The sequence below is a fragment of the Puma concolor genome, chromosome A3 (genome assembly GCF_028749965.1).
Source record: "Puma concolor isolate L17-30 chromosome A3, mPumCon1.1.hap2, whole genome shotgun sequence".
NCBI lineage: Eukaryota > Metazoa > Chordata > Mammalia > Carnivora > Felidae > Puma > Puma concolor.
Window position 1 is genome coordinate 113,204,797 of NC_141669.1, and position 22,214 is coordinate 113,227,010.

The 22,214-nt window shown below is 54.2% G+C and overlaps 1 protein-coding gene across 1 annotated transcript in view; it reads left to right on the forward strand.

The window, feature by feature from the left end:
• Positions 1-2,160: 2,160 nt before the first annotated feature.
• The window catches only part of RSPO4 (R-spondin 4), a 35,021-nt gene continuing 14,967 nt past the window's right edge, over positions 2,161-22,214 (forward strand). Inside the window, exon 1 of the mRNA XM_086699856.1 lies at positions 2,161-2,365. Coding sequence (XP_086555982.1) covers positions 2,287-2,365 — 79 coding nt within the window. The 5' untranslated portion in view covers positions 2,161-2,286. The remainder of the gene's footprint in view (positions 2,366-22,214) is intronic.

The following is a 22,214-nucleotide window of genomic DNA, read 5'->3' on the forward strand; positions in this document are numbered from 1 at the left end:
GCAGAGTCTGAGAAACACGGGGAGGCTGAGTAGCTGGAGCAGAGGGGATGGGAGGAGAAGGGGGGGGAGGCTACAGCCTGCAGAGCCGTGCGGCTGTCTTGTAGCTGGGGCCTCCGCATGACCAAGGCGCACTGCTCTTCCCCAGCGCGGCTCACGTGGGGGCTGTCCTGCTCTGGACTTTGGAGACCTCAGGACCACGGGTGGTTGGGTAGGGGCTGACTTTCCAACTTCCTGACGTTTGATCTTCTAGGGTCACCTCATTTCTCCAAATACCTAATTCCACGTATAAACCGGGAGACTCCTGCATTGGGAGAACTCATTCATTCATTCATTCGTTCGTTCTTCACGAACATGCTGACTCCTGCTCTGTGTCTACTGTGTGCTAGCATTCCAGGGCTCTGGGTATGACCTCATCTCTGGCCTCAAAGACTTGATGATTTAGAGAGAGAGACAGAGACATCAATAGTCACCACCTGGTGTGATCCAGGCTGTGATAAAGAGACGGTGGGAGCCTGGAGGAGGCACTGAACCTGGCCTGCGAGGCAGGGATGAGGGGCATATCCAGGGCGGGGTCCTGAATGAGTCAGTGAGGAAGGGGGATGGGAAGCTGGCCAACATTCCATGGAGAGGCCACCTATGAAAGGCTCAGAGGTGTGGGAGGCCTAGAGGTGTCGGTCAAATACTGCAAGGAGTTGAGATCTCTGGGATCAAAGACGTGAGGGGTGGGGGGATGGGGGACACTGAGATCAGAGAGATCAGAACAAGAGGGATTTGTAGGGTGAGGCCGAGGGGATCCATGCTGGAACGCCTGGACGCCCATCCCACCTCTGTCCTAGACTTGCCGGGCTGCCGGAGCTAAGCACCCCCAATCCCGAGGCCTCAGTGACCCCATCTGCGAAATAGAGCCATTTTGGTGGAACCACTCCAACATTTGGCCAAGATCCCAGGATGCCGTCTGCCCGTGTCTGTGGAGCCCCACAGAAGCATGGCCAGAGCTGCCTCCCTCTGTAGATTTCCTTCCCCTTGACATGCCTTCAAACGTCCTTATTGCACTGGAGACTCACTAGGATGGAGAGAAGGGGCTGGAGGCCACAAGCCACACACATAGGAAAAAGGAAGGACAGCTGTTCAGCAAGAGGCTGTCCAAGGGTGAGTTCCTCTGTGTCCTGAGCAGTGGCTAAGAGGGCAGGCAAGGGACCCAGACAGGGCCCTGACCTGCCTCGTGTGGCCTTAGGCAAATCGGTCAGCCTCTCTGACTTCTTTCCTCCCCTGTAAAGTGGGGCTAATCAGAACAGAACCTCACTGAGTTGCTCTGAAGATTATATTACGTGTCAAGGGCTAAGCACAACCCCAAGCACACAGGCCCCGAAACTGATAGCTACCATTAATAGCACGGGGGTTGTTTTCCGTGGGCGGGGCCGCGGGAGGCAGGAGTGAGTGCGCTGTCTGTTGGGTAGGCGGAGGGGTCTGGCTCTGCAAGGGTTAAAACAGAACCCGCTGCTCCCAGTCCCGCAGATAAGGTTGGAGGAAACACAGTCCAGGTCCCCCAGACCCTTCACAAGTGAATTTATGAGGTGCTGGTCACTTCCAGGCAAAGATTAGGGGCTCCCCGCAGGCCGCGCAGGAAACATTCAGGGTCAGTGGCCAGAAGGGATGCAGGACTCTTGAAAGAGCAGAAAGGGCGCAGACCAGATGGCCCAGGGACGAGGCCACAGAGTTTGGGGGGGGGGGGGGGGGGGGGACGTGAGACAAAGACAGAAGAAGAGAGGAAGTGCAGGAGTGGCCCTGAAGGGCCAGGCGCAGGAGACAGGAGCCACCGAGAAGGAGAAGAGAGAAAATCGGGGCAGGCGGGGAGTGGGGGGATCGCGACGTGCCGAGAGCACAAGGATGGGGGTCACTTGGCGGCCGCGCGTCTGTACCTGTGTCTGCCCGGCCGGCGGCGGCGGCGGGGCTGGGGAGAGGGGCAGTGCAGGGGGCGGAACGACGCCAGACCGCGGGCTGCGGGACCCGCCGACCTCCGGACCCCCGCCGGGCGACCCCCGCCCCCCGCCGCGCGCGCCTCCCGAGCGGGTTAACGCGCCGCCCAGCGCGCCGGCTCCTCCCCGCCGGGGCAGTGTCCGCGCTCCGCCGACGCCCTCACTCGACCTGGCAGCCGGCCCCTAGGCGGACGGCGAGTCCCTGGCGGCGGCACCGAACCCGCGCCCCGTGGATGCGCCCGCGCGCCCGGAGCAGCCGTCGGGCCTCCCGGGGAGCCCCCCGCGCGCCCGCCCCGACCAGGCTGCCCAGATGCGGGCGCCACTCTGCCTGTTGCTGCTCGTCGCCCACGCCGCGAACATGATCCCCCCGAACCGAAGGAAGAAGCAAGGTACCAGGGGCAGCGGGCAGGGTGGCAGGTCGCCCACAGCGGGGCCGACAGGGAGACGGCCCTTGGGACAGCTGCACGGTGCCCGGCGCCCTGGGCCACTAACTCCTCCGCGTAGCCGTCAGGCCCGCTTTACAGATGGGGAGACTGAGGCTCCAGGGTACCTGTTGAGCCAGCTGGCCCAAGGAGGCTCTCCAAGGAAGGAAGGCGCTGGTAGGGCTCTCTCACTGACCCGCTCCCCATAGTTGCAACATTGCTGAAAAGGAGGGTGGCTCTGTGCAGAGATAGGAAGCCCAGGATACCGGGACTACGGGACAGAATTTTGGGCTTAGAAGCCATGCCTGGTATCCGTGCTGAGCCAGGAGAAGACATACAGCCCTGGGCCAGGAGTCCAGATGCCCCGGACTCAGCCCCAGCGTTGACCCTGACTCTCGCATCCCCTCGGGGAAGGCAGTGATTCTCAGTGGGCTCCCCTTCTGGTAAGGACATGAGCTTTGTGAATTCGAGATCTGAGACCTGAGTTCAAGTCCATTGGTTCTGGGATGACCTGGAAGAAGTCCCAGAGCCTCCCCCCCGCCCCCCCCCCACCAGGTTTTTCCATCTTGACCTCCTAGGAACACTAGGAAGATAACCCAAGGTTCAGACTCTAAGTGTACCTGGGGCACAGAGGGGACCCTTGCATCCTCACTGCGAGAGTCAGAATGTCCTCAGGAAGTGGGTTTGAGGCTGTCCCTGCAGAGTGGGGGTCGGCAGAGCCGGTGGAGCTGAGGAAGACAAGCAGGCGAGCCTCCTCCTGAGCTGGTGCCGGTCCGAACCAACCTTGGAATGCCCGCCGTGGCGCCAAGGCTGTCCTTCATTAAGGGAATCCCCACTGCCTCCTCATGAGAACACCCATGCCATTTTATAAAGCCGAGGCCAAGGCTCAGACAGGTTAGGTAACCTTGCTAAGTTGTCCAGCAGGTGAGTGGAAGATCCAGTGTCTTTCTTCCCAGCTGTGGTGTTAGGTCTCAGGAAGGCTACATGGGAGTAAGAAAGAGAGTCTGCCCTCTAGGGGCTTCTCATCCACTTGGGGGAAAAGCCCTGCCTGGACCCAGTGACTGCTGGAGCGGAGCAGGAAGCAGACAGGCTACAGGAGAACTGGGAGTTGGGATTGGGGGGAGCAGGGAGACTGGCCCAAAGGGCTCCAATCTCGGGTGTGACTGAATGGAGGGACCCAGGGATAGGAGAAGTGGGTGGGCTTCAGGGTAAGCCGGGGGAAGTTTGGGACCTCGTGGTCCTGTGTGGATGGCCCTTGTATAGTGGTTGATCCCATGGGTTCTGGAGTCAGCCTGCCCGGGTCCAAATCCCAGCTTCCCCAGTGACCAGCTGAGTGACCTCGGGGAAGTCACTTTGCCTCTCTGAGCCTGGGTTTACCCACCTGAGGTTCTTTTAGAAAATCTCTAAGATTTTTCTCAGTGTTAAAGCAGACCAAAGACATGAAAAAGAAAAACTTTCTCCTCATTGACTCCTCTTTAAAATAGGCATAGTAGGGGCGCCTGGGTGGCTCGGTCGGTTGAGCGTCCGACTTCAGCTCAGGTCACGATCTCACGGTCCGTGAGTTCGAGCCCCGCGTCGGGCTCTGGGCTGACGGCTCAGAGCCTGGAGCCTGCTTCCGATTCTGTGTCTCCCTCTCTCTCTGCCCCTCCCCCATTCATGCTCTGCCTCTCTCTGTCTCAAAAATAAATAAACGTTAAAAAAAAAAATTAAAAAAAAAAATAAAATAGGCATAGTAATCTGAAGTATCTAACTCACCAGGCAGCTATGGGTAAGACTGAGTGAATTGGGGAGTATGTGAAGGGAGTAGCCAAGTACACAGGCTCCTACTGGGCATTTGCAACACATCTTCATTTCCTGCCCATGATGTCCCTGGCTATGGGAGGTGCTTTTTATCTGGATGGGGATTCAGAGAGGGAAACTGACTCGTCCAAGGTTGCACAGCAGGTAAGCAGCAAAGCAGGCTCGAATCCCGATCCATCTGACAGGGTGTCGCCTGAGCTGTGTCGGTCTTCCCTCTCAGAGCCTCAGTTTCCCCATCTGAAGAAGAGCTGGTTTAGATCTTTGAGATGTTTCACAGTCCAAAAAAGACAGAGACAGACAGACACAACACACACACACACACACACACACACACACACACACACAGAATAAAGAAAAAGAAAACTTCCAATCCCTTTCCCCGTCATCAGTCGCTTGGTGAGGACGTTGGGCATGGCAGTCCCTGACGCTGCCCCAGTTTGTCAAGGGGGCTCTCGGCACCCCTCCCGGAAGCGGTTGATGTCTTGCGTAGGGGCCACAAACATGCCCCATCCAGCATCTCCAGAGAGAGGCTTGTGGCTCCACTTGTCAGTCGGGTGCCACGGATTTCAGTCCCACTCTGGACCCCTTTGTACTGTGTGACCTTGGGCGCGTGGACTCCCCCACTCCTGCCTACAGCCTCAGTTTCCCCACTGGCCCTGGGGTGGGGGTTGGGGGGTAGGAAAACCTTTCCCGTAGCATATTACGCAAGGGGGTCATAGGAATCCTGGCCAAATAGGTTTGGGAAACGCTTAGTTTAGCAGATTTCTTGACTGCAGGACTTACCAGAGCATTCATGGTGAAGCAGTGGGACGAGGCCTCAGGATCCCAAACTAATTATGCAGCAGAGGCCATTTTTCGTCAGATAGCTGCTTGGAAGATTCCACAGGACACCCCTGAGAGTCTTACCCGCTTTGACATTTTCCTCTAACTTTAGCAGGAGCGTGCATCCCGAAGGCACCTGGGTGTTGGTCGTGCTTCATTCATCGGTTCCTTCACTTGTTCATTCAACAAGTGCCACAGGCTCTGTGTTGGGAAACTTGGAGATGCCAAGGTGTAGAGACCCTGGGCTGCCCTTGAGCAGCTGCCGGGGTGGAGGGATGTCCCTCCCCTGACTTCCCCAGCCTCCCCTCCATGCCAGAGTCCTTAGCCTCTGCCTCCAGCCTGCTCTGCAAGGCCCAGCAGCAGCCCCCCCTCGGGGCCTGACACCCGCACACCCCTGCTTCCTCCAGCTCTGGCGTCACTGTTTTTTTTTTTTTTTTTTTTTTTTTTGATGAAACCCAATTTTTCTGTTTCTAAGACAAGCAAGAATGAAAGGCAAGGCTTGAGAAAGGTTCTTGGATCTCGAGTGTCTCTTACAAAACAACATGTTGATGAATTAAGTGTAAATGAATCAGAACCAGATGGAAACATTTCTCTGGAAACATGCTGGGGTGTCCTGGCAATGGGACAGTCAGGGAGTGTGAGGGGGCTCTGGTATGCACCCCCCCAACCGCGACATGGAGCTTCATTTAGGCAATGAGGAGAAGACAGGCTGTGACTGATTTCCCTGATGTCCAAGGCTTGCTGGGGAGGGGGCCTGGTGGAGGTGAGAGTTTCCCCCACGTTTGCAGGGTGATTTTAAGATCCTTCTAGACCCGAGGCAGCCAGGGGCAGAGGGAATTCAGGGAATTCAGCTCTGGAATTCAGATAGCCCTGGGTTCAAATCCTGAGCCCTCTCCTACCCTACCATGCCTTCTCCAATCTATGATTCCACATCTGTGAAATGGGAACAGTTATACCTACCTCTTTGGCAGTTGGAAAGATTCACCGCAGTCCCAGAGGGAAGGTGTCCGGAAGCATACAGTAGGCGCCGCATAAAGATTCTCCTCCTCCCCCCCTCCCATTCTACAGCAGGGTGGGATGCTCTCTGGACTTGGGGTAAGGGCATCTCACGTGGGTTGAACCTCACATCTGCCCTTGTCCCTGCTGTGAGCCTTTTTCTTCATCTGTCAAAGGACTGTGACAGCGCTGACATCGGGGGGTGGGGGGGGTGATCGTACTCGTTCTCTGTAAATTGCAGAGCCCTGCGTGGACAGCCAGGCAGACAGCACTATCCCCTGTGCATAGCAGAGATGCTGAGACCCGGCAAGCAGGTGCCCGGGGCAGTGGCAGAGACGGGGAAGGACCCAGGTTTCTTGTCTCCAGGGCTGGGCCAGGGCTGGACCCAGAACAAGGTGCATCCCCCCCCTAAATGCTGGCATCCGGGTGATGCCAGGTAAAGATGCATGTCAGGGGCGACTCTGGAAGGGGAGCGAGTTGCTAAAGGACAGGGAGAGGGCTGCCAACCGCACCTGGAGGGGTCGGGAAGGCGCTGCGTATTGGCAGAGTCCTACTTAAGACAAGTCATTTTGGCCCCTTTGGGTCTGGGTGTCTTCATAAAAATATGGCTGGTTGGTTGAGGCCAGGAAATCAGGATGCTTGGCACGTAGTAAGTACTCAATAAGTTTGGCTCCGCTCACATGCCGTCTCCCTCCGCAGCCAGTTCTGGAGCCCACACTGGGCTCATAGGAGATGCTGCTTTCACCTCGCGGGCTCCCCCACGCTTGGGGGGGGGATCCACCTCCGTCTTCAGGGATGAAAACTGCCTAGCTACCACCCAGTCACCAAAGGAGAGCCCTGAAGCCACTTAGCGAGGGCTGGCCGTGCGCCAGGAGCTCCACACACGGGGAACCCTCACCGTGTCACTGCCTGGTGTTCTACCCAATTCCCAGACAAAGGAACTGAGGCTCACAAAGGGGCAGTGACCTGCCCAGGAACTCCCAACATGTGGGATGCGGACCCAGGGTTTGGGGGCTCCAAAGCTTGTGCCCAGAAGTACAAATGGGGTCTGTTGATGGCTTGCAAGGTGGAGGTCTCCGAGAGGAGCCTTGTCACGGGTAGAACTTAACCGTTTATCCATCCATTTCTCCATCTAGTGGGAAAACGGACGCTTGCTTTAATCCAAAGTTTTCAAATGAGATTTACAAGCCGGCAGCGGATCAGGGAGATCCATTTATTAAGTACAGCCAGCATTTTTGAACGGTACAGCGAGGGACCAGAACAGAACGGTATAGAATGTAGAGGGCCGGAGAGTAAATATTTTAGGCTTTGCTGGCCACATTTGACCTGTCACCTACTGTCCTTTGTTGTTGTTGTTGTTGTTGTTGTAGTAAATCATTCTTAGCTCACAGGCCGTGCAAAAACAGGCTGAGGGCCAGCTTTGGCCCATAGGCTATAGTTCGCTAACCTTAGAAAATACCAGAATGTGTTGCGAGGGTTAAAATTAAATATTATTTTGGGAAGTGCGTTTCAGGCTACATGTACATGCGAACGTGTGTCTGAGTAGTTGAGTGCACTTGCTCATGTGCCCAAAGATGTGGGTTACGTGCGAGAGTGTGTGTGTTTGTACTAGCGTGTGTATTCTGCATGCTGTGCATGAACGGATATACAGCTGTCATGTTTACCATTGTCGAGGAAGTGTGGAGGCTGCTGGGTCAGCTGAGCCCAGTGTGGTCCCCATCAGTCTCTCCGAGATGGGCTCTAGGAGGATCCCTACGGCACAGATGGGGACACTAAGGCCCGGCGGGGGGGGGGGGGGGTCACATAGCAGGTGCACCCAGGGAGTCTGGCCGCGGAGCTACAAATGCGACACCAAATCGCCTCAATGAGCAGCAACCGCTCCTGACACATTTTGCAGGTCGTATGGCCCTGAATCCGGTGGATGCGTCCTTCCCAAGGCCTGTGGCTTTTAGTCTCAGAAGGTGGAATGATCGGTCAGGGCCCTGAATTTCCTCCTGCGTCAGACACCCCTGAGCAGCCAGTGGGTGCCAGATACTGCGTGGGCCTTTCTCGCTGACCCTGCCGGGTGGATGTGGTTGCACCCTCTGCCCTTACAGAAGAGGAAGGCTGCTTCAGGGAGGGAGCCTGGTTTGTCCAAGGTCACAGAGGATATGGATGTGTGGCCTGGGTCTTCCAGACTCCAGACCCACCGGAGCAAATCCGGGCTACGACGGACTTCTCTGGAAAACCCATCCAATGCCAGTAACCATCCTCTTGTTCACACGGCACTTTACAGTTTGCAGACAATTCCGCTTGCCTTCTCTCTCGGGAGTTCTGGAGAAGGGTGATAGAATGATGGCATGCTGGGGCCGAAAAGGCCGACTGAGACCTCTGAGACCGACACCTGGGCAAATACGGAGGCTCAATCAGGGCAGCACGTCACCCACGGTCACCCAGCTGGGGGTGGAAGTGAGGGTACAGTCGAGACTGGGGAGGAGGGGAGGGCGGCTGTGGAGAGGCAGAGGAAGGCAGCCTGTTCCGGAGCCTGAAGGTCCTGGTGTAGGGCCTCTGAGAGCCTCAGTTTCCCTGGGTGGCTTGGCTGGGCTGGGTCTTCTGTGCCTTTCTCCCAGGTCTCGGGTAAACGTCAGATGAGGAGTGGAGTCAAGCGCGCCAAGGCTGTTGGCGGAGGCTTCTTAATAACGAGGGGCCAACCCAGGACCAGGGGAGCCTCATATGGGCCCCTGGAGTTACCTGTGAGCCACATAGGTCCGTGGCTTGGCTGTGTCGTTCCATCCGAGGGAGCCGGCCGAGACCTGGGCGGGACTGAGAGCCATCCCTGCTTCAAGGCCGGACCTTCCCTTAGAACCTCAGGCCATGGACGCAGTCAGTACACAGAGCGGCCCCAGGCTCAGTAAACACCCAGGATCACGCTTCTCACCTATACTTCCACACACATACAGGTTCCTAAAAACATATATATGTATTTTTTTCTTTAAAAATACTTAACTCTCAGGGCGCCTGGGTGGCTAAGTCGGTTAAGTGACGCTTGGTTTCTGCTCAGGTGCATGAGTTCGAGCCCCGCGTCGGGCTCTGTGTTGATGGACCGCACGGAGCCTGCTTTGGATTCTTTGTCTTTCTCTCTCTCTCTCTCTCTCTTTCTCTGTCTCTGCCCCACCCCCCACCTCTCAAAATAAATAAATAAGGGGCGCCTGGGTGGCTCAGTCGGTTGAGCGTCTGACTTCGGCTCAGGTCACGATCTCGCAGTTCGTGAGTTCAAGCCCCGCGTCGGGCTCTGTGCTGACAGCTCAGAGCCTGGAACCTGCTTCGGATTCTGTGTCCCCCTCCTTCTGCCCCTTGCCTGCTCATGCTCTGTTTCTCTCTGTCTCTCAAAACTGAATAAATGTTAAAAAAAAAAAAAAATTAAAATAAATAAATAAATATAAAATTTAAGAATGAATGAATAAATAAATAAATAAATAAACTAAAAAGAAAAGTACTTAACTTCTGCTGACATCAAAGGTTTCAAAAAGTCTGTTTTTGATCTGGTTTTACGTTCAAGCGTTAACTCAATGCCAGGTGCCGTTACCTGTATTATTTTATTTGATTTAACAAGACCAGGCCCTGTTCTAAGTACTTTATGTATATGAACTCATTAAGTTTTCTTAATAAACCTACATGAGGTGGGCCCCGTTATGATCCCTGTTCTACAGATGAGAAAACTGAGGCACAGAGAGGTCAAGTAACTCACCCAAGGCCACACAGCCGAGGCTCAAATCCTGCCCGGTCCCAGAGCCCGAGCTCAGTCATTTCTCGGCCTCCCAGGTTTGCTGTGAGGACTCTTGTCCATATTTGGCAGAGGAGGAAACTGAAGAGACAGGGGCATTACATAGAGTGTATGCAATTGCCACTTTTATAGGTCAAAACCGGCCCCACATTAGCAAATTTCATATGCTTCAGTCCAGTAGCTTGGCAAAGTAAGTTTGGCAAAACCAGGATTGAAACCCAGACAATTAATTCCAAAGCTTGGGTGCATAACCAGCCCGCCAGGCCTTCTCCCAGTTCAGCCACACAATAGCCTGTGAGGCGGTTTGATCCTATTATTCTACAGAGGAGGCCCTCCAAGCTCAGAGAGGGCAGTTGACTTGCCAAGGGCACAGAGCCAGGACGGGGAGAAGCTGGGATGTGTCTCCAGGTCCCCAGGGGCCGGAACCTCCTATCTTGGCCCCGTGCAGCAGGCGGTGCTATTCAGACACACGCCCTCGGCCCCAACCTCGGGGATCCACCCCCCCCACCCCGGGTCCCACAGGGAATGGTCCGGTTCCCACTGCTGACAAACTCGTCTTGGGCACAGCGGCTTCGGGCCGGGCCACCCCCTCCTGCCCCGGGATGATTTCTTGGAGTCATGCCGTGTGATTCATAGAGCCCCCGCTCTGCCATCCATGGTGGAGGCTCCAGTGCGCCACGGTGGTGGGGGTTCTGTCTCACCAGCTCAAAAGAAAGGCATTCCCAAGCCGGGGGGACCCAGACCGCATGGGGAAAACCACTCCCTTTCGCCAGAAGCCTCCACTTTCCCTGAAGTCCAACAGCAGTGCCTACATCCGCCGGGGCTGAGACATGCAGAGAAGGAAGGTCACGACTGCCCTTCAGGAGCGTGCTCTGGTGTTGGCAGGCAGGCACAGCTGTCCCTAGCAAGTCCCAGATGAGCAGCGGGTGGCCAACAGGCTGTCACGAAGGCCATGGGCTCTGCCACTCACTGGCTAAGTGACCTTGGGCAGTTCACCTCTCCCTTCTGCGCGTCTGTTGGCTAACTTGCAAAGTAGGGCATTCCTAGCAAATAGGGGGTGCTCTTAAGAGTTCCAGCACCAGGCAGGGAGGATGGGATTGGGGCTGGACGTTCATGGGCTCAGCTCCCACCTCTGCTACTGCCTTGCTTGGGTGAAAATATTCCACTCCCGGGTCTCAGTGTCGTGTATCAGTACAATGGGGACACTGATAGCATCTACATCATATGGTTGTCTTAAGGATTAACATTATGCATGCAACCCACCTGGGAGATAGTAGGTGCTCAATAAATGGTGACACCCGTCATGCACCGGGAGGGGTTGGCTCTTTCCAGATCAAGTAACTCTGGACTTGATCTGGTGTCCAGCCTGGTGTCAGACACACCCCGGCCTGCGTTTGAAAGTCCTCAGGAGACCTGACTTGTCAAAAGAAGGTCACTTGGAGGAGCCCAGATTCAAAGGCGATGGTGGTCCTAAGTGCTGTGTGACTGTCGCACAGTGACTACCGTCTCTGAGCCTCTGTTTACTCCTCTATGAAATCCGACTCCAGAGGACGGCAGTGAGGCTGGAAGGATGTGGGCGTGTGTGTGCGTGGTGGGGGCACGTTATAAATGTATAAATGATGTGATGGCTATTTGTGGATGAGGCCGTCGCGGGGCCCGACGTCCTACCCTGTACCCAACGCAGGCTGGAAGAACCCAGTCAGATGCTGTCTTTTGGACATGCTTTTCCTTCCTCCTGCCCCCGTTCCTCCCTTCTGGCAGCTCCCTAATTCATAGCACATTATCCGCACCTAATTCATAGCACATTATCCGCACCTAATTCATAGCACATTATCCGCACCTAATTCATAGCACGTTATCCGCACCTAATTCATAGCACATTATCCGCACCAGCCGTGCAAAATCCTGCCCTTGTTTTCCATTTTATTTTTCTTGCTTTCTTTTTTAAATTGTTACAAATTGCTGGTTTTTTATTTCACTCTTACATTTGTTTCACTTCTTTAAACTTTGTTCTCTTTTCTCCCACGTAGCCAGTTTAATTTTATTTTTAAATTTTTCACTAATTACTGCAGGGAAGAGAAAAAATAAATAAAGTTTTCACCATTATGAATTGCAGTATTTCCTTTTAATTAACAGAATTTGGATGTATTTACGCTTACGTTAAAAGTGCATTTTAAATTTTGCTTTTACATTTTGTTTTTCTTAGTTATTTTCATCTTATTGTTTTAGTTTAAAAATGCGACTTATTTTATATTTCTGTCAATTTTAAGTATTTGTATTTGATTTTCATTCCTCTTATTTCCTCTTATTTCATTCCTCTTGGCTTTTTATTTTGTTTTGTTTTGTTTTTCAATTTTTATTTTATTTTTATTTATTTATTTATTTTAACATTTTTATTTATTTTTGAGACAGAGAGAGACAGAGCATGAACGGGAGAGAGGCAGAGAGAGAGGGATACACAGAATTGGAAGCAGGCTCCAGGCTCTGAGCCATCAGCCCAGAGCCCGACACAGGGCTCAAACTCACAGACCGTGAAATCGTGACCTGAGCTGAAGTCGGACGCTTAACTGACTGAGCCACCCAGGCGCCCCAATTTTTATTTTATTTTTATTTGGTCCACTTTTTTATTGCGTTTCCTGAATATTTTCCATCAGTTTGTAGGACTCACGGTGTTACCTGTATATTGACCCCATGTTGGTTTTGACATTGAAAATATCTTTCATCGGTCCGACACCCATCTGCTAACTTTGTATGTCCTTTGGAGTTTAGAAATCATTACCCATGATACTGTTCATGTGGTCAAAGCCCACGAGCTTTTTGGGGAAGAGGGTTGTCTTCTGCCTTCTGGTCTGGGCTTTTTAATCTTAGAAAATGTCCTTATAAGGGACACCTGGCTGGCTCAATGTACGATTCTTGATCTCGGGGTTGTGAGTTCAAGCCCCACGTTGGGCATAGGTTATTTAAAAAGAAAATCTAAAAAAAAAAGAAAGAGAGAGAGAGAGAAAGATAAAGAGAGAAAAGAAAAGAAGAAAAGAGAAAAGAAAAGAAAAGAAAAGAAAAGAAAAAAGAAAAGAAAAGAAAAAAGAAAATGTCCTTATAAGAAAGTCTCATTAGAAGGGTGTGAGCCCTCGGCTCTCCATCCCTCAAGCGGGCCACCCTTCCGTGACCCATGCCTTCCATGACAACATGCGGGCCTCGGCCCCTCCCCAGCACACTATTGGAATTCTCAAATGCAGGGGATGCTTCTCGGTTCACTCTTGTCCCTGAATGTCCCCTCGGTCACTGCATTCCAGCTGGCACTTGCTGGTAGCCAGACCCTTTCCTTGGGGGCCCCAGACTGATGGAGGTGTCAGGCCCACCAGAGCCGGTCTTAGTGGAGTAGGAGAGGTGACAGTGAAGTTGGCTTGAAGGGCATCCCGAGGGGTGTCAGAATCCTCCCCACGGGGCTGAGCAGCCCCAGCCCGAGGCAGGCATTTTCTCAGGGCTGTTTTGGCTAAAGGACTACAGTTTATGGATCATCTTATTGTCTAGCATCAACACCCAAAACCACCATCAACAACAGGAGGAAAAAGAATACACACACACTCAGGACATTTGTATGCAAAGCTGACTTTAAGGCAGGTCCTCTCTTCCGCCTGGAATAAATCTCCTCCTGTCTGTCCTCACAAACAGCTCAGGGCCCCTCTTGGGCTGACCTTGGGCCCTGATAGACATATGGCTTTCAAGGGCTGTCCTCTGCTTTTGGAGAGCCACGGGGCAGGAGTCACCAGGGAAGCATGCCCCCAGCAGTTAGGAGCTGAGACTCTGGGTTGCATCCTTGCCGCGAGTTCGTGGGGCAACACTTCATCTCTCTGAGCCTCAGCGTTCTCTTCCAAGAAAATGGGGAACGTGTAGCCCCAGCTTGTAGAGCCATAGTGGCCTTGAAGTGATCTTCAAGTGACCAGGGTGACATGGGTCCCTGCCTGCTGCAGAGACTCAGCCGCCATGAGCCGGCCTCTGCCCGCTTGGTAGTCCCGGTCCCTTCTAGGGCCTGCCGGAGCTCACAGTGACCGGCATCCCCTGGCTCCGCTGCCCTTCCTGGTTCCAGACCTTAGTTCTGGTTTTAACTGGGCAAGGAGTATGGTTCCCATTTTGCAGATGAGCAGACTGAGGCCCACTGACTGGGGATGTCAGATATTCAGGCCTGTGCAAGCCCAGGTTCCTCAGACCGCCTGGGTTGCAGTTTAGTGGAGACAGTGCCTCGGGGCCACGAGAGAGTCAGAGCCGAGGCCGTCGATGGCCCCATTTCTGGGGACATTCTGCCACCCCCCACCACGTGCTGGGCCGGTTTGCCCTCTTCCGTTCAGTTCCTCCCCACTGGCATCGTACGGTTTATTGAGCACCTACTGCGTGCCGGGTGCTTTGTGTGCACCACTCACATCCTTAGGAGATGGGTACCCATTTTGCAGAAGAGGAAAATAGGACCCAGGTGGGGGAAGTCAGTTACCCAGATTCACACAGCCCTCATAGAGCCTGGATTGGAACCCCGGCTGGGGCTCCAAAGACCTCTTTTTCACTGTGCCCGGGATTGTCAGCTAAACCCAGGACAGAGCATAAGGATGTGTTTGGCTCCCATTTAATGAGTGCTTGGCATGTAGGCGGGCACACAGCCGGGTGCCCTGCAGGCTATCACCTGCCTTTACCCTCCAGGCAACCCTTGGAGAGCATCATTCTGTATTGCAGATGAGACACTGAGGCCCCGAGGGTCAAAGGACCCCTTCCCCGGCCAAGGTGGCAAAGCTAGGATTCAGCCGGGAGCCTCGTATACCCTGGGGAAAGAGTGTCACCTACACCAGCAAGGCCCCAGCCATCCTCAGCCCCCGGGGCAGTGAGTAGCCTGGGCCTAGCCTCCCAGGTCAGGTGCCGAGGACCAGACCATACACAAGGCCAGATGGAGTGGACCAGGTGGCCAGAGGCTCTGTGGCCGACTAGCCAAAGGCACCTGCCCTGTAATCAGGATTCCAGCCCTGCCCTCTGGTGACCAACCGGGTGACTCTGAAGGTGCCTGCCTCTCTCCGGGCCTCAGGGTGCGATCTGTACAATGAGGTTACTGCTGTCATGCTACACCCTTGAAACTTTAATAGACCCTGCCCAAACCCCCTCCTCGAAAGAGAGGTGTGGGTGACTTCAATCTTATACAGTGTCCGTATCCTGTAGGTCACAAATAATATTTCCTTCTTGTGTTAATCTTCATTTTGAAAAGTAGTTGGGGCCCCCGGGTGGCTCAGTCGGTTGAGCGTCCGGCTTGGGCTCAGGTCACGATCTCACGGTTTGTGGGTTCGAGCCCCGCGTCGGGCTCTGTGCCGACAGCTCAGAGCCTGGAGCTTGCTTCGGATTCTGCGTCTCCCTCTCTCTCTCTGCTCCTCCCCCACTCATGCTCTGTCTCTCCCTCTCCTTCAAAAATAAATTAAAACGTTAAAAAATTTTTTTTAAAGTATTAGTGAGGTAAGGTAGCTCTCCATGTGGTTTCTGGCTCATTTGTCTTTCTCCTTTGAGTTACTGGTAATATCTTTGCCTGTTTTCCCACTTTAGTTGTTCTTGTTTTTCTTATCGATTTCTAGAAGTTCTTTGTATATTAAGAATGATGATCCTTGGGGCGCCTGGGTGGCGCAGTCGGTTAAGCGTCCGACTTCAGCCAGGTCACGATCTCGCGGTCCGTGAGTTCGAGCCCCGCGTCGGGCTCTGGGCTGATGGCTCAGAGCCTGGAGCCTGTTTCCGATTCTGTGTCTCCCTCTCTCTCTGCCCCTCCCCCGTTCATGCTCTGTCTCTCTCTGTCCCAAAAATAAATAAACGTTGAAAAAAAAAAATTTAAAAAAAAAAAAAAAAAGAATGATGATCCTTGGCCTTCTCTGTGTGTAAGTGGCTTAATGATCAGACTGAACATGTGACAGAGGGTTGCAAATATGGCATGTGCTTTGTCTCTCTCTAGTTCTCTGTTGTATCTCTAAAACCCAGTCCCGAATTATCTGGGCAGATCTCAAAGCTTTCTGGTATTAAAAAACCCAGCCCGGTGCTACATTTTAAAAACATAGGTCTAATTTTCTTCTTCCCCCTCCCTGACGTGGCTCCTGAGTCCATTGACCTGCCCTGTGGGGAGATGTGCCGTGCCCCCTCCCTCTCTCCCCCTCTGCACGTTGGGGGGCAGAATACAGGGGGTAGGGACAGGGACAGTGGTCTCTACGGTCTCTTCGGTCTCTGGTGCTGATGTAGCCTCATAACACTCAGCGCTGAGTAAACGTGGGGCCTCATCGCCAGCGAGCAGAGGGGCAGGGGATCAGGTCTGAATGTTCCTATGCCCCGCTTCATGCCCCCGCCATGGGACAGATGTCATAACTGTGGCGGGGTGTGATTTACCAGGGGGTAGGGGCATGGGCTCTTCTTCTCCTGATTTTCCTACCTCCCTCACCACCCCACAGCCTCTTGGCTCTTTGGGTTGGGAATCCAGAGCTTGGATCAAGCTCACCTGCCTCCGTCAGTCGCTTAGGCAGACAACTGGCCCAACGGTGGCAGTGCGGTCTCCCCCGGGCCTGCGCTGGCCCCTTCGGCACTCCCCTCCTTCCCGGTAGAAATGAGGCTGGTCCGTAAGTGTGTGTTCCATCAGGGGATGAAACGCCATTTCCACGATCCTCAGGCGCCCTCCAAACTGTGAGTGGTTCCCCTGCCACCCCAGCTGGGTCGAGGGAGGTGGGGAAGTGCGGGACAACCCTTCTTGGATTCTCTTCAGAAATCCGTGTATACAGGCTGGGGAGGCGGTGGCGGCAGAGAGGGTGGGGGGGGGGGGAGGGGATGCCAAGATACCTGTCCCCCCTCTCACCAAGCCCTGGAGGGGGTGTCAGGTCCCAGTTGCATACCCACGAGGCAGCTCTCTTTAGAACACAGCGGCAGGGGAGGGGAGGACTCAGACGGTTTCCACCCTTTGTCACAAGCTTGGGAGCAGCAAGTCCCGTTCCTTCATTCATTCAACAAACGTTTACAGAGCACCCGGCGTACCCAGCACTGTGCGTAACACTGCGGACGGGGATAAGTAAGACAGAGAGCCTGGGAAATCTACCTTCCAATCTAGAATCGTTCTGTGCATCGTTCTAAAATGTTTCCACAGGTCTTTTTTTTTTTTTTTAATGTTTTTATTTATTTTTGAAGGAGAGGGAGAGACAGAGCATGAGCGGGGGAGGAGCGGAGAGAGAGGGAGCCACAGAATCCGAAGCAGGCTCCGGGCTCTGAGCTGTCAGCACCGAGCTGACGCGGGGCTCGAACTCAAGAACCGTGAGATCATGGGCTGAGCCGAAGTCAGAGGCTTAACGGACTGAGCCACCCAGGCGCCCCTCTGTGATTTGTCTTTTAACTTTAGTAAGTCGAACAAAAGCAAATGAGATGGGGTTTTTTGTTTCCTGTTTTACCCTTATCTTCCTGGAGTCTAGGAAAGGGTGTGGTACCTCATAGGTATTTAAGAAATGCCTGTCAGATGGATGGATGTGTAAATGCATACTGGACCCTTCCACACAATGGGTTTTGACAGATGGAGAAACCGAGGCTCAGAAACAGGGAGGGACTTGCCCTAGGACCCAAAGATCTGAGGCAGGAGGCTACATCTGGGGCTCTCTCCCTCCTGCTAGGATTCGAGAGGGGAAGGGAGCCTGTGGGAAGAGACCAGACCCAGAATTGGGTCCGCGAAGATGCTTAGCGCTTGCCTGGAGGCCCAGACTGGATTCTCGACTCTGTCACCCCTCGGAACCTCCTGATCCCCAGGGGGCTGCTGGTTGAGAGGGGCTGGGGCTGTCGCTGGAACCCTGACAGCCCTGACTTTTAGGGCTGGTCCCCTTCCCTGGTGCTCACTGGCAGTGGGGCCCCAGGATTTCTCTGTGCTGGGCGCTGATCATCTACCCAAGGCTTCCTTGGGCTTAATTTTATGAGGTGAGGAGGGTGTCTATGTTGGGCCTGTTCTGAGGGCTAGATTCTCCCTAATACTCAATAACAGCCACCAGTTGCTAAGACTGCCTGGCTTTAAATCGCAGCTTGCCACTCATCAGCTGTGTGATTCTGGGCACCTCACTTACCTTCTCTGTGCCTTAACTTCTTTGTCTGTAAGGGAAGATACTAACACCTCACCGGGTTATGGCGACAGAGTCTGGCCATGGAGGGGCTCCACGCTGCTCACAGACGTCCCACTGCCACACACCTACCGTCTGCCCGACACGGGTTTACAGATGGGGAAACTGAGGCCCAGAGAGGTTGGTTTGAGGTTTGAACCCAGGCTGTCTGCTGGCTGCTGTGCCACCTCTCCTGCTGCCACTGGAACTGTGGGACTTTGGGGCTCGAAGGTCCTTAGAGATGGTCCAAGCCCTCAGGGGCTGCCTCCAGGAGGGGGTGCAGGGACCCAAAAGGACCGGGTTCAAGACCCTCACTCTCACACCCATCCAGATTTCAACCCAAGCAGCTCTATTCTTTCCTGCCCTGTTCACTGAATGCCCATATCTCATCTCCTTCTGGGGAAAAGAAGGCTTTCGTAGCGGAAAATATTTTGAAAGCCCCTTATCAAGACCAATCCTTTCGTTTTCTGCTGGGGAAACTGAGGCGTGGGGCGAGGAGGAACTCTGCCAAGATCATACACGGAGTCTGAGTCCACGCCGAGACGGGTACCACGGTCCTGGTTCCTAGCCCTGTGCTCTGGGCCTCCCAGGACTTCAACAGGACAAAGTAAAGGAGGTTGCTTATGTCAAACCTGGTACCTTTCTCCAGTGAATCTTAGGAATCCAGGCTTTCTAGTTCCTCTTAGAAAGTTTCCCCTACCTTCCCTGGAATCCTGGCACTCACATCCTCCTCAGGGCTTGCGGGAGGCTCCTGGTTTAGCCCAGTGGGCATTGCCCCCTACCCACGGCATATGGCATCGGGGTGCCAATATTGGCTGGACATGTCCCACCAGAGTCCTAACTGCTGCAGACGTCCTCCTGCTCAGCCAGAGCTGAAGTTTTATAGCCTCTCAAAGAGCCAGGAGGGGCCTCCGCAAATAAAGAGCAACGGGGAATCATAAGCTCCCCAGGGGAGGGAAAGGGTTAGGGTTGATTGAACCCCAGTTCTGCCAGCTACTTTATACGCAGGTCTCAGGGTACTTTAGAGCAGCCAGATAGGTTTAGAGAGGATCAGAGAGGCAAGAGACCTGCCCAAGGTCACACAGCAAACCATACAGAGCCAGAACTGGAGGGAGCCAGGAGCTGTCTGAGTCCACTCCCCACCCTACAAGTACTGAGCACCTACTGTATACCAGGCATCTACTCTGCCAAGTACTAGGGCTATGGCTGTGAGCAAGCCAGAAACGCACCCACTTCAGGGAGACTCCGTTCATGGGAAGGGTCATGAGATTTCTTGAGGACCTACTCTGTGCCCTTTTGAGCAGAATGCATTTGACCCTCAAAATATCCCAATGAGCTAACTACAGAAGAAGAAACTGAGGCACAGAGTATTCCAGCAGCTTGTTCCAGGCCACCCACCACAACAAACCGCCAGTCCCTGTAGCTGGAAAAGAAAAGGAACCGTTTTCTCTTTACTTTTTCCCAAAAGAATGGCGACCGCATCTACTTGACAATTTTGTGACAGTCTCACACGTAGGACAATCGCGAGACAAGTTCTTACAGTTTCACCTACTTGACAACATTACGACACCTTCACACCCAAGACGGTTTTGTGACAGTTCCGTAGGCAGATTGATTTGCTGACAGTTTTACAGTCAGAGCAACTCCATGATGATTCTATGCATGGATGGTGGGGTGCTGACCTCTGGGGAGATGTGGGTCCCAGAGAAGCCACCTGGAACATAGGACTGTCTCTGCCTGGTCCCGGTCTCAGCCGGCTGCTCCCACCCCCAGTGCTGCTTGCTGAGTGATGCAGGATCCAATAACAATCCTTTTTTCTTTCTTTTTTTTTTTTTTTTTTTTGCAAGTGATTGTAAAATGACAATTTTTCTGAAGGTCACTAGCGCTGCTTTGGGCTGCTCGGCTCCCACAGGGCTCCCCCAGGAACACAAGGGTGGCCGCCCTTAGCGAGTGGGTAATGGAGGGCAGAATACATCTGCTGGGTCCAGGGAGGGTCGTTGAGGGACAGGGAAGCGGAGATTTGGTTCGATGAGAGTTGGGAGGCCGGGCACGAGCAGACCGCTCTGGACTGTGTCCACCCCCCTCCCCCCCACCTGGCAGGAGGGCCAGGCAGGGCTGGCACAGGGTGAGGATTCCATGCTTCACCCCTGAGCACTGGAATCCTTTTGATGTGCGTTTCACCTGCCGGCACACACCCCTCATTGTCCCAGCAGCACACACACACACACACACACACACACACACACAGGCGCTCCGCACATACAACCCCAGTCCCTCCCCTTCCTGCCTGGCTGAGCTTGGTAGGGACTGTCCCCATCTCACGCCACTTGGGAAAGCCCTCCAATGAGTGCTAAGAGGAGCTGGGTTGCCCCTTCCAAATATTACCCCCACCCCTCAGCCACCATCAAGGCCGCTGGGGCAAGGTAGCACCGTCTGGGGACTCTATTGAGCTCTGGTTGGCCTAGGAGCCCCAGTGTCCTCACCTGTATAACAAGGGGTGAGAACAGCACCAACCCCCTTGGTTCTTAAGATGAGGTCAAGGACCAGCACCATCCACGTCCCTGGGGAGCTTTGCAGGAAAGCAGAATCTCAGACCCCACCCAGACCTTTGGCATCAAAATCTACACTTGAACCCAAGATCCCTGGGCACTTTTGTGTGCAGCATCAGTGTTTGGGAAGCCCTGGCTGACCTCACAGTGTGGATTTTGAAGACCCTCACAGTCTTTAAACCAACCCCCCTATATTGAGAGGTGGTGATGCCCTCTGCTTTTGATAAGCAGCCCCGGATGATTCTATGTGGATTTAAATCTGAGGATCACCAGGGGCTGGGAAAGAACAGATGTGGGTGTGAATCCTGGCTCCCTTACCTTCCTCCGTCCTGTCTTCCCCCGCCCATGTAAGCCAACGTCGTGGGTAAAGGATTCCTTCTGGATTCTGACCTGGGGGGAGGGGAGCAGAGCACTTCCCTACCTCCCAAAGCCCTGGTGGGGACAGCAAGAGAAACCCCCAGAGAGAATTTGGAAGGGACGGGGAGACAGGCATTTGCTCCCTGGTTGACTGCACACGTGCGGTGTGTGTGCTGTTCTGTGTCACGGGGGTGGGCATGGCAAAGGGGGGGAATGAATGAGACGTGCAGAAGGGGCGGGCTCAGTCCCTGGACATCCGGCACTTGTGTGGCCAGGGCCAACTTCCTGCCTCAGTCAAGGTCAAATGGACGTGGAAGGCAGCAGTGGCCTTACCACAGCACTGGAAACTTAGCAAAAACCGTAGTAGGGGGACGTGTTATTCATTGTGGAGGATTAAAGGGGGGGTGGGATACCCTGGCACCTGGGAGGAGGTGTGGCCTTAAGATGAAGCCTTCGGGTTCTGCAGTCGCCCTGCTTGGGTCTGGCTGTCCGCTCCACCTCTTACTAAGTGACCTCGGACAAGCAGCAGCAGTGCCCTGAACCTCAGTTTCCTCGTCTCTGAAGTGGGTATGATGATCGCACTTAAATGCCTTTTGCAGCATCCCCACATGGAACGGTGAGCAGCTACGAAAAAGAATAAGGCAGAGAGGTGCAACATTGGCCAGGATAGCTCGGATGAGCAGAAGCAAGGTGCTGACTCGTCTGTGGGCGGCGCTGGGGTTTATTCCCACCCTCCTGGGGCTCACCCTTCAGTGGAAGAAAAGAGACCCCATCAGCTTCCTTTACGATACATGAGCCTGGTCCTCCCACCCAGACTGCAGGCTCCCTGAGAACAGGTGCAAGGCAAGGGCGACTTGAAGAACACTCCAAACTAGGCGCCAGCCCTCAAGGGAGCATCTTGGGTGCCTCCCAGGCATCTCGCATAAATCAAGTAACAAAATAGCGCTCATCCGTCTGCCCTGAGTTGTGCTGAGCACTTTGCGTGGATGAGCTCACGTCACGCCGACAAGTGCCTGGGAGCTGGTTGCCGCCGTTGTCCCCATTTTGCAGGAGATTGAGGTTCAGGGTAGTGAAGCCACTTGCCCAAGATCACCCAGCCAGGAAGCGGTGGTTGTCAGGCTCCAAAGCCAAGCGCACCTCAACATTCTGCTGAGTGTGTGGCCCTCTAGGTCCCCCCTGGGTACTGAGAAGAGGCCAGTGGGCTGGAGACCTTTAGCCCTGCACCCCGTGGGAGACTACAAGCTGGGAGTCATCTCCAAGGTCCATCCCTTGCCGGGATGGTGCAATCTGCCCTCCAGGCAGGGATGTGCCGCGGGGCTCCTCTGAGCCAGCTTCCAGCAGCGGCGACTGCCTCCCATATGTGGTGGCCGGAGTGGACAGGCGGGAGCCCACATGTTGTTTAT